A 16296-nucleotide genomic window follows, 5' to 3' on the forward strand; every position below is an offset into this window, starting at 1 on the left:
TTCAAGAGGATTTTTGCCATTGACTTCAATGGCCCCATTGGTTATAATGGACCCAAATTTTTCGGGATTTTTTTTCGGGATTCGGACAAGCTCATAAATGGCTAATTCGGGATCCCAAAAGCCGAAAAAAGCCGAAAATCGTTATTTTCGGCTTTTTTTTCGGCTCGGGATCCCGAAATGCACATACCTACTGACCAGGTCCCGGGCCCGGCGCTGGGGGGGGGGAATTCTCGGCGGAACTTGTGGAACAGCCAGTTGGGTCTGTACCGCCTGGGCCACTATCCCCGGAAGGTTGTGGAGCAATTGTCCCATGTCCCACATTATAGTGCGACAGTCCAGTTCCAAGATATCCAGTCTCCCATCCACGTCCCGTCCTGGACTGACCGACGATCTCGGTGGGAACGGGATGGGTCTACCCGGGGTCATTCCAAAGCTCCCTGAGCTGGACCGCGGGTCAAAAATACTGTCTCAACTCCTACTCCCTGGCATCAACCAGGTAGTTTGCGTGGAGTCTCCCAAATGTCGGCCCCAATCCCTCTCTTTACGGCGGTATGTCACTCCCCTTCCCAAATGCATCGGGATGAACGAACCCGCCAACCTAGGGGTGGCCCCTCCATCCGTGGATACCGGCCCTCCTTGGCTCACCGTCATCACGGGCACCCCCGTTCCCGAAGTCGTCGGAGTGGGAGCCGCCGGTGCTGTCGTGGTTGGGGCCATCACTGGCACCGCTGTAGTAGTCGGGGTAGGCACCGCCATGGTTGTCGGGGTAGGCACCCCTGCCCCACCGGGACCACTCATCTCGCTCGGGAGATTCGGCCCAATGGAGGAAAAGTGATTCCTAACAATTTATATCAACAGCAAGTAAATCTCCACACACGTTTCCAGGGAAGCATGCTTTATTAGACTACAGGTCTGTTACCCTGTCCACAGGTTTATTGTTAGGAATGACAATAGGGCGGAAACATCCCTACATATAGCAGGATGAGGCAAATGGCTTAAGCAAATGAAATCTGAGCACATGCGGGGGAGCCGAAATATTCACACCAGCGGTGCAACGCAAGCCCTCCCTCCGTCACAAGGTCAGACAGATAACTCAGTCTGGCAGCACTGGTTCTCATGGTCTCCCTATCGCTGTTTATGGCAAGCGGGCAGAGCAGCGAGCAAGCTATGAAGCATGCGTCGTAGCGCCAGGGTCAGAGAAGGGAGCAAGCAAAACATGGCAGATAGCTGACACCTTCCCAACTCCAAAGCTCCAGCTGGTTGCCAGTCATGGCCTGACAATACTATCCCAGAAGCCAAGGACATCTGTATTACATTGCTATTTAATGGCAAAGGCAAGCCAATCCACAGCCGGCTTCAGTTGCCTTTTGCCTCCCTGCAAAGACACCACTGGATGCCACCGAGGAGGAATCAGGTGCTTCCAGTGCTTATGAAGGCATTTGAAGTAAATCAGCCCCACTGCATGATGTCCAATCAGATCTTTCTTGGCATGCTGCTTATTAATCTCACCTAATGTTCATGCGACTCCAACAACGACAAGCCCACATTTTTACATCCCATCATCTGTAAATTGCCATGCTATATCAAGCAGACTTACTGGTCTGTAATTCTGTGGGTCTGTTTTGTCCCCTTTCTTATTAATGGGAACAATAATACTTCGTTTCCAACCAGAGGGAATTAAACCTGTGCCATTACTTTGTGTAAAAACTGTGGCTCAGAGCAGCCTTCACATCCTTGCATTTTGAATCAATACCAACGGCCGTATTAGCCGGCTGCTATAGTAGTTAAGATGCTGAACTGCAGGCTGGAAGGTCAGTAGTTCAGCAGTTCGAGACCCAAATGCCGCATGACGGAGTGAGCTCTTGTCTCTGGTTCCAGGTCCTGCTAACCTAGCAGTTCGAAAGCAAGAGATTGCAAATAGATAAATAGGTACCACTTTGGTGGGAAGGTAACAGTGTTCCGTGTGCCTTGGTGTTTAGTCATGCCGGCCACATGACCACGGAAACGTCTTCGGACAGCGCTGGCTCTTCAGCTTGGAAACGGAGATGAGCATTGCAACCCTAGAGTCGGATTCGACTGGCTTTCAAGCAAGGGAAACCTATAGTAGAACACCTAAGGAACAGCGCTTTTGTATTTGTGGCTCATCTGTTATTGAGGATCTTCCCCATTATATTCTTGAATGCTTGATGTATGCCCAACCTAGGTTAAAATTCCTCTCCGGGACTTTATCGGACTTATGTTTCTACTCAGACTCTGAGAAGATTGTATTCTTGTTAGCTGATTCCGATGTCAACATATCTTATAGAATGGCATTATACGCTTTAGCTGCAAAGAAGATACGGGCCAGTGCTGTTCTTAGGGGAAATAATTAATATTGATCTTAGTGGACACCTTTTGATTCAATTAATTTCCTATGTATCTTAAATTTTACTCTATTTCATATCAATATTCATTTTTATAGCATCCCTCTTGGTTTGTAATCCTTGGTTTGTAATAGCCTATGGCTGAAAACAAATAAATTTCTATTCAGTAAATATCCAGTATAAGAATCTTGATTTGCAATCTTATGTCTGTTTACTAAGGAGCAAGCCCAAATCAGTTCAGATAGGACCGCAGCTTTGATTTAGAAACCAGCATTAATGGTGAAACTGAAATAAATGTCTGTGTGTATATGTGTGTGTATTCATGCTAGTTAACATTGCTTTCCACGTGTTTTGCTTAACAAAACTTTAGTTAGTTCTGTTGTTTCTAGCATCTCGCTCTGAACCTCAGGTTCATGTACTAGTTTCAGTGCAAACACAGTTGAAGCAGGTGGCTGTTTCTATGCTTGGTTTCGGGTTTTTTCTTAAATTACTTACATCTTTTTGATGAATATCTGATCTTTCAACTCAGGAACCAACTTGGAGGCAAGATTAGAAAACAAAAACGGCAATGCAACCCAGTTCTTGCAAATTTGTGATAGCATTAGTACAAACAGACTGCTTAAACAGAAGGCCAAGAAGAGGCGGCGAGGGGAAGCAAGGCAGTGGCAAACAGGTAAAGCTGTTTTCTTGGTTAGTTTTTACTACAAGCAACTTTTAATATTTATTAAACGGGGGGTGGGGGGAGAACTGTGGCCTTTTCGAAATTCTTGAACCACTGAGGGTTTTCTGATGCAAAGCTGCCACAAATTCCTGTTCAGTTCCTTCTTAATTTATTAACTTCATTAGTAATGCAGTCCTAAGTGGACATAGCCCATTGACATCAAGTAGACGTTGAAGGATATAACTCTGATTAAGACTTTACTGTAAATCAGAAATATCTGTCATGACCTCCTTTTAATATAGTGTCAAGCATAGCAAGAAGAATATTTGTATGGAAATGGCCAAAAGGCAATTCCTAAGACTAGGGATGGGCATGAACATATTTTGGGGGTTTGGTTTGTGGCCGAACCACAAACCGAAACATGGACCCATACAAACTGGGAGGTTGGTTCATAAACAGAACTGGTTTGTATGGGTTTGTGAGCCATTTAAAGTTTAAACCTCTGCTTTCTGCGCCCCGAAAAAAAACGGAAGCAGAAAGCAGGGGTTTAAATGGCTCTGAGCCATTTCACCCCCAGCTAAAAGCAGGGAGAGGAATGGCTGGGAGGCATTTCACCCCTGCTTCCTGCTGGCTATAGCTCCAAGCCATTTAAACCAAACAGCAGAATGCTTAGCTGGGTTTTTTTTAATGAAGAGCAGAAAGCAGGGGTTTAAATGGCTGGGAGTTTGTAGAAGATTGTGGTGGCTCGGGTTCACGAACTAGCCAGAATTCACGATGAACTTAAGGTAGTGAGTAGGTTTGTGCCCATCACTACCTAAGACATTCTCCTTCTTGTGGGTTCACAGAATAGCTACTGCATGATAGACATTTTCTACTTGCGCCCTATGGCAACTGTCTGTACACAGCAACTTGCTTGCATGCAGCAGCCTGGAAGATTGTTTCTATCTTGCTGCAAATCTCTCCTCCTCCTCCCCAAAAGGAAAGTGGTATAAAGGCAGTTTGACAGTAGTTGTACTGTGGCTTATTCTTCTGTTAACAAAGGTAATGTAGGTAACAACTAGCATCAAACCTGTTGACAAATATTGACTGTTATTTTTTGAACGTGTCTGTGACGTCCTCACTTATTGGAGGGACGGTTTTACCTTTAAAACATTCTGTGTACCTAAACTTGATAGATTTCTTCTGCCACCAGGAATTCTTTTGGTAGAATGACCTAGGGTCTGGGCACTTCAGAGGACTATGTGACCCTGAGGAAGGACTATTCTGATTTCTGGGATAAGTTTAAACAAAAAATGATTTATTAAATAAAGAACAAAATAGGTTTCTGGTTATTTTGAACTGTTGCTGATGAAAGGAACTTGTAAATATAACTGGCAAAGCTTGGTGTCACAAACAGTCTCTCAAATTCCCAAAACTCCTCTCTGGCAGGTGTAGACACTCAGTCTAATCTCTCTGTCATCTATATAGCCACACAGGCTGAACTCTTTGTCTTATTCACGCAGAATAGACTCAAAACTCATATTCACACAGACTAAACTGTTTGTCTTATTCACACAGAATAGACTCAAAAACTATGCTCTCTCTTCAAACTTCACACACAGAATCCTCTCATAGACACCCCTTCCCCCACACTCTGTCATCAGACAATCACATCACACTTGTCTCCCTCTATCACTCTTCTTATATTACTGCAGTCAAACTCAACATTTAAGGAAACACACACACCAAAACATGGAATCATTACAGTGTCCGATTAGAAACTTGCTCAGGCTCTTGTTGTGTAGCTTCAAATTTGATCTGATTTTCACCACCAAACCAATCATGTGAAGACTGCCAGAGATCCTGTCCTTTTCTGTTCCTTGTTAAAGTACTAGAGCTGCTTAATGACTTGGGGTTTTGCTGAATTGTTTAGGGTGAGCAGTGAAGGTGAGTTTCAGTATGTATTGGCAAAGTGATAATCAGAGTTAGGATTCTAGGATAAAATGTGATATGACCACAAGAGTTCAGTCAGTGATGTTTATTTATTTATTTAAGACATTTATCTGACTTACAGTATGCCAAGGCAGTTTACAGTGTTAACAGCAATAAACACAACAGAAACACATAAAAACCACTAATTTAAAATCAATAAATTAAAACTGCCAGTAAGTAAAATTGAAATTAATTGAATATATAGCGTATTTGTCTTAGCTGTTTAAGTGACCAAATGCTACACTGTTTAGAATGATCTTGTATAGTGCTTAACTGATGTAAAAATCGTTCTTTTACCCTTTTGTACTTCATGATTTTTTCCTGTTTATTTGAAAACAGCTGTTATAATAGGTCCTGATGGGCAGCCTTTAACAGTCTACCCCTGTCACATATGTGGAAAAAAGTTTAAATCCAGGGGATTCTTGAAAAGGCATATGAAAAACCACCCAGATCATATGATCAAGAAGAAATACCAGTGCACGGACTGTGATTTTACAACTAACAAAAAAGTAAGCTTCCATAATCATCTGGAGAGTCATAAGCTTATCAACAAAGTTGACAAGACCCACGAATTCACAGAGTACACCCGGCGGTACAGAGAAGCAAGCCCGCTGAGTTCGAATAAACTGATCTTAAGAGACAAAGAGCCCAAAGTGCACAAGTGCAAATATTGTGACTATGAGAGTGCCGAGCAGGGGCTCCTCAACAGACATCTGCTTGCAGTTCACAGCAAGAACTTCCCTCATGTTTGCGTCGAGTGCGGGAAAGGATTCCGCCACCCTTCAGAGCTCAAAAAGCATATGAGAACCCACACAGGGGAGAAGCCTTATCAGTGCCAGCATTGTGTCTTCCGTTGCGCTGATCAGTCCAATCTGAAGACACACATCAAAACGAAGCACGGCACTGACCTGCCCTTTAAATGTGAACATTGTCCGCAGGCGTTCATGGACGAGAAAGAACTCCAGCAGCACACAGAGTTGTTTCAAGGGCATAAGACTCATCAGTGCCCACATTGTGATCATAAGAGCACCAACTCGAGCGACCTGAAACGGCACATAATCTCCGTTCACACAAAGGACTTCCCTCACAAGTGTGAGGTGTGCGAAAAAGGCTTCCACCGTCCGTCAGAGCTCAAAAAGCACAGTGAATCCCATAAAGGTAAAAAGATCCATCAGTGTAGGCACTGTGACTTTAAGACTTCAGATCCTTTTGTACTTAGTGGGCATATCCTCTCTGTTCATACCAAGGACCTCCCTTTTAAATGCAAACGATGCAAGAGAGGATTTAGGCAGCAAACTGAACTGAAGAAGCACATGAAGACCCACAGTGGAAGGAAAGTGTATCAATGCCAGTATTGTGAGTATAGCACTACAGACGCATCGGGCTTCAAACGGCACGTCATATCAATACACACAAAAGACTATCCACACAGGTGTGAATACTGCAAAAAGGGATTCCGTAGGCCGTCAGAGAAAAATCAGCATATAATGAGGCACCACAAAGAGGCCCTAATGTAACATATGAGCTATGGAAGGAAGTGATTTAGAAACTGTGATATGCTAATTGGGGAAGAAAACTCTCATGAACTGTTTCTCCTGGTTTCAAAGCTTGATATTAAATCATAACTTTACATTCTTTGTATTAAAAGTATTATAAAAGTATTAGGGTTGACAGGGGATCTCAAAGCCCTATGATTGTTGCTTATCAAAATCTAAAAGAACACTATACAGAGAGGTGAATGAATGTCTGAAAAAGCTGCAGAAAGAGACCTTGAATGTCTTCTGTTTAAAGTATTATATACATTGTTAAGCTACAGGAAATACGGAGACAGTTACCTTAGCCCTTTATCAATAACGCCAGTTGTCTCCTTAATGAAAACTGGAGACCAGAGTTCTTCAAAAATGTTTGCTAAGGCAAATCTACCATATGCAGTTTTTGAGGAGCTAGATGGTAGTCAGTCACTTGTGCTGGGAAATTGTATTCAAGAACTGGTCAAAATCTGAGGTCTGTCCTGTTTTTTCTTTTCCTTTTCAAAGCAAACATACATTTCATCTGGGAATTTTGTTTCCTTCATTCATTTAGGTTCAAAGAGTAATTTTAAGACATTTTTTCAGAGCTGCTAACCTATTTTATTGCAGGATACGGTGTTTAAAATATAGCATTATGTTTTTGAGCTCAAAAGGTGTTGTTCGGTGCTAGGATTAAAGACGTGTATGTATATAATTTCCCTTTTTATCTAAAGCTGCAGTTGAATGTTCAGTATGGCACTTGTGACAAAAAAGTACCTTTTGACTGATTTAATGATTTGTTTTTTAATGAAATAAATAGATGGATGCAGCTGATGGTGCTAAGACTTGGCACAGTTCTTTTTCTTGCTACTTTAATATCTTCCCTGAAAAAGAGAATCGAGATTGAAAGAACAGAACAGTTGAAATTGCCTAGAGAACCTTTAGGGGGCAGTGTTCCTGCCAGGTAGGACTCTTATTGTGTCATTACCTGCCAATATGAAATTTTCAGTATAGACTTGAAAATTGCACCTTTTAATCAACCCATACGAAACCTACACCATACTATAAACACGCATTCTCAATCTGTAAGAAAGTTATATATGCAGTATTTAACCAGAACAATATGCTGCCACTAGAGTTTGGAGGTGGATCTTCAGTTTACAGTGTATACATTTGAAATATGCATCCCTTTAAACAATGCTTTGTGTTAGCATGCTGCAAATCAAAATGGCGCTTAATATAACAAGCTGGTCTAGGGCTATTTAATAAAAAAACCTGTTCATAAATGTTATGCATATAATGTGTACTTTTTTTAAACTTTTTTTTTAAGTTGCTTCATGTTTGCACACAGCTGTTCACATGATAAATTGTAACTTTACTTCATGCTACTATATTGTGGCTTTGTGTTTCGGATAATGTTCATACTTTGTTTTTGCACCAGATGAGAATCAGTTCCTTGAGAATAAATTTTTTTTATATTTCTAAACTTCAGAAAGTTAACTTTGGGAAACCTTAGAGAACTACTTGTGTTTTATGTGGCTGTAAAAAATGATGTACACGCTGTAAAATAAGATTGTCACTGTTACGTGGGATTATTATTTCTAAATGTGTTACTCATTGTAATGAGCATACAATAAAATGCATCTCTTGCACTCCACGCTTACTGAGGACATTTGCGTTCCTTGCTGAAGCCAAGCCAGAGCAGAATTACTTGCTGATCATTTAATATTTTAATTGCCTGATATCCTGAGTTTTGGGGGAAGGTACAGTAAACTCCCATCTCAGTAAGCAGGAAAAATAATTGTGCCTTTGTACTTTCTTGATCACAATATATGAGCACGTAACATCTATCTATTTCGTTTATTAAAAATATTTCTATTAAGGTTTCAAAAGAAAAGGGGCAGGTACAATTACTTTTTCCTCCTTAGTGGTGGTGATAGGTGACTGCTGGTCTTCAGTACTGTATGTTTTACGTAGTGACATTTTCCTCTTCCTGTATTCAAAATAATTCCATTGAATGAGCCAATGTAGGAATATATTGAATTTGCCTTAGTTGAATGAGAGTTGCAATGGTGACAGGGTTTTTTTTAGAAAAAACACCAGTAGTGCTAACCAGCCTGACAAATAGCTGTTGTTTTGCATCACTATTTTAAAATGCATCATGTTGTGATGTTCCAATGTTAGCAGATGGCTGTAAAACACACCCTTTGATATTTCTGAAGAAAACTATAGGTTTCAGAGAGAAAGGCCTAATTGGTAACCCAATCCAGAGTTAATCTGTGCACGTCCATGCATACAAACAGGTTTGTAGTAGGAAATCAGGAGAGAAGATATTCAGCTCCCCCCCCCCCCAAGGTTATGTTTGACTGCTGCCATGATAACGTGGAGGAGGGAGAGAGAGGGACAACACTGCACAAGCAAAGTAGTTGAGCTGTGGAAACACTTGGCTGTTCTCTGGACCAAGGTCAGTGATGGGAAGCAGGGTAATAAATGGTTGCTTTACTGACTGCAGTGTTTTTTATTTACAGCCCAACCGCAGCAAACGTACACCGTTGGTTTAGCAGTTGCCACACAAACTGGGGTGGTAGGTTGATTTTGTCATAAAACAGCTCTGCATTTCTACTTCTTACTCAGCTTGCACCTTAAATAAAAGTGTCAGGATGTGCACTTTAATCCATGTTTCGTCTACGTGTGAACCCACAGCCTATTCTCAGTTTGGAGTGCTGTTTGGGAAAAAAACTATAACGTATGCACATGAAGAGAACAATAGTAATGCCAAGGGTAAAGTGAAATGGAATAATTACTTTCAGGAAACCACACAATGGCCCGAAAACCTGTGTTTTCCATCCAATGTAAGAGATCCGCATAGTTCTGGGCACTCAGAATGTACACTTTCCCACTAAAACGCACTGGGGGGAGCTGGGAATAGAAATTCAACAAACCAGTCGCAACACAACATGTAAAAGTGAAATGTGTTGGGGGAAAGTAAACCCTGTTGCTTGCATCTTAATCTCACTGAGGTTTACAGCCTCATTTTACTGTTATCTTAGGTGTGTCAGTTTTCTTAATGCAGAAAATGTACAGATAAACAAGATAATTTTCAAGAGATTCTTTAGCAGTGAATCAGCCTCTGTTGTGAAAACATCTGTCCTGTTTACTTCCTATGCCTGTTGCTAGCTGCAGGATCTGGTCAAAATTTGTTCACAATCAGTGGCTTGTTCTCCACTGTATCAGTTGATTATATTTGTTGTCCCATGTGCACCTATCTGCAACAGTAAATGCTTAATGCTTGTCTGCCTCATTCACTCTGCATGTCTGTGGCAACACCTCTTCCTCTGAATGGACGAGGGATCTTAGGGGCAGGAAGAGGCACAGGTTCATCAGAGCAATAGCTCCTATGGCGCCTGCCACACCTAACCGCTTGTTAAAATGTGCTGCAAAATGGGTAGAGTGGTAGCTTTTCTTTTGCCCAACCCGGGGGAACAGCAAGCAAATATTTGGGTTACCCAGAGTTACTTCTTCGTGCTCTCTGTGCATCACGCTGACAAACTTCAAGTATATACCAAACATTTAGGAGACAGATAACAAACCAAGCTTATTAAGATCTTTATTTCACTTAACGATACAGCCGTGTCTGAACTGGTAAACTGGTCAAGGGTTTATCAGTATAGAAACGGACAGTATAGGATTAAAACGCATATGTAAAGCAAATCCTTAAGAACCACCTGACAACCCGACATGTTGCAGCTGCATACCCCACAATTGCGTCTAGCTGCACAACCCTAACAACAACTGCCCACGTCCCTGTGGCAATTACGGCAAGAGTAGCAGGAGGCTTGTCTCGGTTTCATTCATTCCAATAACTTGCTTTGCGTACAAGTGCAGTTCAGCTGCTCCGATTTCACCTGGAAGGCACACAATGAAACCAAAAGAAGAGAAGCAAGCCTTACGCTAAGAAAATGTTGGGATGAAACATTCTTTTCGATAGGTTATAGAATATCCAAGGTGGGCCAGTTAGAAGCTTAAAAAGGGGTCATGGTTGCACACATCCTCTTTTTCCTTCGGTTTCACTATTGGGTGCAGACTCTCCCCACCCCAACCCTTTTACCTGTAAAGATGCCTGCACAATTTGAGCCAGGCTGAAGGCCACACCACTAGCTAAGTGTAGCAGGCCACCAGCAGTTAGATATACTTACTTTGAAGGGCAAAAAATGGGGGCTGTCACTCAGCTAACAAGCAACAGCTTTCGGCTGGTGGAGTGTTACTTCATTTAGCTTGGTGGGCTACCAGTGGTATAAAGGGCTGACCTAAAACTCTGATTATCTTTCAAATCTATTAAGCAAGCCCAAAACCTCTTCATTTGGTTGGTCCGCCCCCACCCGATACAGCAGAAACCACCAAGGAACAGCCTGTGATCCCACACCTAAAAAGCAAGTTCCTTGTATAATGAACTGGCAGTTGCGCTCACCTATGAGTAGCAGAATTGGCCCCAAGCTATTTCTCACTTTACGCTTTCCCACATAAAAGAAACCATCCACCACTTTGAAAATTTAATTTCCATGTAAATTTCAGTAACTTGGAAAACTCAGTATAATATCCAGTAAAGTCTCCAGTGTACCAGCTCTACATGGCGATTCACACACCTGTCTCACTCCAACACACGTAGGAAGTATTTGTGCTAGATTTTGTTTTCTGGTCATTGGGGTGTGAAAGAGAACGTCTATATGCACAGTAAGAATTGGCATACAATCAAAAATTCTAGCATCTCCAGTGGAAAAACAAAGTCAGCAATATTCTATTGAAGGCTCAGTTCCCCCCAGAAACACTGTGCCTTGCTGAGGTTGAGACAGGCAATCCTTTCACAGGTACCTACTCCACCTCTCCAAAGTACAGCCTTACTTCTCTTTTACAACCCCCCCCTTCTTGTTAATCTAATGTGGCTTTCAGACAGTGATGTGCGAATTCCATATTCTATGTTCTGCACTTGTTGGCACAATGGGAAATGGCAGCAGTAAGCCCAGATACAGTAACAAGGGAGTGTTACAGAAAAATGCCCCAAATGTGTTTCCGTACCTCTCAAATTTTCCACTTCAGAATGCAATCTAGAGAATCAGTGGACCTTAAAGGCACAGTTAGCATAGGTACAGATCAGCTGTGACCACAAGTGCTCTGCCTTAAGCAAACCACTTGCTCACCATGTGCCCGTTATCCTATACTTTTTGGATGGGGCAAGCTGAAGGAGTGACCTTCCCAGCACTTCCTGAAGGGATCCCTGACCGTGACTTGCTTAATGGGGTTTTTTAAAATGCTTTTGAATGCTATTTTTAAAGAGAACAGGTCTACCACCTGCAACCTAAGCTTGGCTGTTTCATCATCCATTTTGCCTGTACATAATAATGGGACAAGAACAGAGATTACCAGCTGGTAAGCAGGACAAAATTTCAGAATTGGGACACTTTTTTTTTTGAAAAACCGAGAGGGGAGGAAAAAAGAGCAGCCAAACTCCTAAAATTAAGTTACTCTCATAAATGTGTGTCTTGTTTTTGAAGGATGCCATGATTTTATGGGGGGGGGGGAGGTTGGGGAATGCCCAGGCAGACATGGTCTATTGCAGTGAATTTCAAACTATATTCTGATCAAGCCTGGCAGACCGCCTTTTCCTGCGCCTACTGGTCTTTCCTTCAGGGAGGAGTGCTTTGCTCACGGGGCGCGCTTTCACTTGCACTAAATAACGTACTTTCAATCCACCTCCGATGCACTTTGCAACTGGATTGTACTGTGTGAAATGGCAAAATCCACTTGCAAACGGTCACTGGAGTGGATTGAAACGGCATTATTTCACGTGTGCGAAAGTGCCTGGGGTTCAACAGGAAGGGCAAGCAGGCCTGGCTGTGGGCTCTCGTGCCTCCCGACGGGCAGGATGTTTTGCCTCAACACCTTCCCGATTTCCATGGCAGACATGAGACCCACCTTAGTGTAGCAGCTGGAGTGTCAGACTAGGACCTGGCAGACTTGGGGTTCAAATCCCCCCCTCTGCCACGATACTCACTGGGCCAGTCACTCTCTCTTGTCGCCTCCCCTCCCCTCACAGGGCTGCTGAGATAACACAGAAGAGGGGAGAATCCTGCATGGCGCCCCAAATCCCATGAAGGTAGGGATAATAAAAATTTTGTAGAAAGATGTTTAGGTATTCCTCAACCGAGGAGTGACGTTGGCAGGCCAACGGCCTAAAAAGCCACATATGTATTGACCGCAAGCACTGAGGTCAAGCTAAATCTATTACATCTTGCAGGGTGCTGAGAATGCTCCCCCCCCACCAAACCCTGGCTGGTTTTAAGTTTCAGTCTTGAATTGTGAATGGAAAAGGAAAAAAACAAACAGCAGAAGGGAAGAATAAAACAACAACATTCCTTTGACTGTTTAACTCCTCTGAGCAGCTGGGAACTTGTCCTGGGGGGGGCTTGTTCATTCCTGAAAGAAGCAAGCAGTTCTTTAATCGGAAGTAAAGGATTCCTGTTGCAAAACAAACAACATGTGTTAACTTCACTCGGGCCGTGCATGCACATGTGTACGTCAGGAGGGGTTCTCTAACAGAAGGTCAAGAAACTTTTGTGTAAGTGTTGAGCAACTGCAAGGACTACAGGAAAGATCATTTACACATAGGTGGCTTGCCCCAGCTTGGATGCTATTAAGACATGGTATTCTTCATCCCCTTCCCCACATGACTGTGGTGGACTTGTAAACCCCTCAGGTTTCCCCCGCTTTTCCTATAATCTCTAGACAGCTGGAGAGTCGAAGCAAAAAAGGTCACCATTTATATGCAGGGCAATTCTGCTTGTGATGTGAAGGCTCCAAACTAACAAAATCTACCTAATTTGTGATGCTATTTTTCAGCACTGCTGCAAACACAGCCACTGATTCTTAGAAAGGCAGATCTTTCAAGGAGTGAAGCATCACGATGTTTGAGAATCTGTGAAGCAAAGCGCTAGACTCTTTGTTTTTTAAAAAAGCCCTATTTTCAGTGCATTCTCACAACCCCATTAACTATAAATGTTACAGGGCACTGAGAAAACGGGGCCTCCACTTTTGTGTTCTGGCCCAGCACAAAGGGACACGGCCACAGTTTAGTGGGAGAGCACGTGGTCCGCTCACATATTTCAAGCAATGATAAGGGAACCCAAATGCATCTGGTGCTCTGAATAGTGGCCACCTGTCACCGCCATTCCCTTCGAGATCACTTACCTGCTTCCACATTTCTCCAGTTTTTTCAATTACAATTGTCCGTGATTCTTTGACAGGGGATGTAACTTTGTAGTCATCAGACAAGAGCCCCAGAATGGGATACTGGTTCCTGTACCTGATGGTTGAAAAAGCATCTCTCAGTCTTGCTAGTGGAATTCTGCACTTCAAAATGAAATGACATATTCCTTGCATGCCTGCTAATTGTGGCTAAAATTATCCATTTACAAGGAGAGTCCAGGCAGCTCACAATGAAATGGTGGTTTTTCGGAGAGACTGGAATCGCTTACTTGCATAAACCCAACTCATCAAGGTTGCTTTCCTAGACAAGCAGGGACAGAAAGGGCAAAAAACTGAACCTTAACACTAAAATTCAGAACCTAACAAAGGTTAGTAAAATGTGAAAAAGAGGGCCAATATTAAAAACTAAATGTAAAAGATATATAGAAAAAGCTACATGTATTTATTAAGTACAAATTTAAAACATATATAAGGGCCCATTCACATCAAATATATATATATACATACAACATAGCAATACACACAGGCTTTAAAAACCTGACCTGACGCGTTTCGGCCTGCATAGGCCTTCCTCCGAGGTCAAACAATTGAGTGGCAAGATGGCTATAAAAATATAATACACTCATGTAGACACAATCAGAATGGATACAAAATATAAATTCAATATGGACCAGAAAACAAGTTTTTCCAGAATAAAACCACCAGGCACAGAACAAATATGCAAATGAGATCTTTAAAAGGGCATTCACTTGCCCAGTGGTTCTAAAGTATAGACTTTTGGTCCAAGAATTGCCTTCTTTGATTGTGTTGCCACAGTGTTCTTCAAGTAAAAAGCAGTCTTGAATTTATATTTGACCTCTGAGGAAGGCCTATGCAGGCCGAAATGCGTCAGGTCAGGTTTTTAAAGCCCGTGTGTATTGCTATGTTGTATAAATATATATATTTGATGTGAATGGGCCCTTATATATGTTTTAAATTTGTACTTAATAAATACATGTAGCTTTTTCTATATACCTTTTACATTTAGTTTTTAATATTGGCCCTCTTTTTCACATTTTACTAACCTTTGTTAGGTTCTGCTTTCCTAGACACCCAGCAACTGAAGCTCGTTTTCTCCTGGCCCCTTTGTTTTCAAGGTTTAAATAATCCACAAGTGTCATTTGTATTGGCAGGAGGGAGACCAATGAACTCCAAATTGTGACAGCTGGTGCATCTGTAAAGCTACAGCCACTGGGAGACCTTACACCTCCATGCCGTTGCTGGCCACGTTAGATGCATTTGAGGTCATCAGATTTCATATTAAAACGTTAGCAACAACAACTATAATAATGGTAGATGAAAAAGACAGGTGGGGAGGACATGTTATCATAAAGCATTATCAATTCTGTGTTTTAATACCGCCCGTTAATTAAAGAGATGAAATGTAAATCATATTCAAAGAAGCAGGCATGAGGCTACATTAAAGCCCTGATAGGATCGACAGTGGAAGCCTGGGTTTATCCTCCCATGCCTATTTAAAAGGCAAACTATCTGGATAGCTTCAGGCACCCAGTTGCTGCATTACTTTTTAGTGATGACGGTCTTCGTTATTCCTTGGGATGAGTTGCCTGCTAATTTCTCTTGCTTCAACCTGAAGATTTCCTGAAAGAGACACACACGGATGTAGAAAGCTGCTTGACAGCCAGCCTGGCTAATACTCCATCAAATTCAACACAACCCCTATCCTTGCGACCTGAGATTCTTTAACCAGAGTTTCCAGGATGGAGCTCAACTCCTTCGGCATGCAAAAGCAGCGCCCCATCACTGAAGTCCTGCCCTGCCCTGCCCTGCCCTTTGCACACCCCTACCCACAATCACATAATTACGTATCTAATAGCATAGGGTAAATGTGTGCTGTGGGGATACAAAAATCTGCAAGGGAGGCCATCCAGGGTTAAAGTAGTTTTCTGTAAACCCTCAGGTTTGTAGAGAAATCATTTTAAAAATATTTTTTCTACATCGTTTTCAGTCATTTTAAGAATTATTCCAAAAGACAAAAACAAAACTCAACCAGTAACCTCCATGCTGGTGTAATATAGTAATAAATGAAGATTTTGAAACCAGTGATGTTTGTGCACATGCAGGCAATCTCGTGAGAACACACTGCGAGGTCTCTGCTGCAGGCCAGTGGAGCTCTTTGGGGTCCAGCCCCCTTCATTAAAAGCCCTGACCCACAAATAGCCATGTCAGAAATGTTATTTTGGACTATGATGGCGTAGGTGGCACTGGGCTAGCAGAAAGGGAGGTTGGTGGAGATGTGCTGAAGGTGCCCTTCTAAGCTTTCTTGCCCTGTGGTAGGGAACTCAAAAGGCATTTAAATGCCTTCTGAAGGCAATTCAATGTCCTCTGAGCTGCTTTTTCCTAGGAACTGACAATCTCGCTGCCCTGTACCTTGAAAGGAAGCCTCCCCCTTTAAAGACAGACTTTCAGATTCATTTAATGAACTGTAATTTAACCCCCCCCCCCCCCGCAAAAAAACAATACCGGTGGTGGG

At 42.4% G+C, this 16296-nt stretch overlaps 2 protein-coding genes across 6 annotated transcripts in view; one reads left to right on the forward strand and one right to left on the reverse strand.

The window, feature by feature from the left end:
* Positions 1 to 8766, forward strand: part of ZNF711 (zinc finger protein 711) — a 35519-nt gene extending 26753 nt beyond the window's left edge. For all 5 annotated transcript variants that reach the window (XM_015417900.1, XM_015417903.1, XM_015417904.1 and 2 more), the window contains 2 exons: positions 2893 to 3036; positions 5335 to 8766. In XM_015417900.1, the coding sequence (XP_015273386.1) occupies positions 2893 to 3036; positions 5335 to 6512 (1322 nt within the window). In that variant the 3' untranslated portion in view covers positions 6513 to 8766. The remainder of the gene's footprint in view (positions 1 to 2892; positions 3037 to 5334) is intronic.
* A 1330-nt stretch (positions 8767 to 10096) lies between these two features.
* Positions 10097 to 16296, reverse strand: part of POF1B (premature ovarian failure, 1B) — an 84084-nt gene continuing 77884 nt past the window's right edge. The window contains exons 23-25 of the mRNA XM_015417891.1: positions 15328 to 15404; positions 13746 to 13860; positions 10097 to 13016 (exon numbers count right to left, since the gene is read on the reverse strand). Coding sequence (XP_015273377.1) covers positions 12996 to 13016; positions 13746 to 13860; positions 15328 to 15404 — 213 coding nt within the window. The 3' untranslated portion in view covers positions 10097 to 12995. The remainder of the gene's footprint in view (positions 13017 to 13745; positions 13861 to 15327; positions 15405 to 16296) is intronic.

Source organism: Gekko japonicus, unplaced genomic scaffold (genome assembly GCF_001447785.1).
Source record: "Gekko japonicus isolate JY-2015 unplaced genomic scaffold, Gekko_japonicus_V1.1 scaffold585, whole genome shotgun sequence".
Taxonomy (NCBI): Eukaryota; Metazoa; Chordata; class Lepidosauria; order Squamata; family Gekkonidae; genus Gekko; species Gekko japonicus.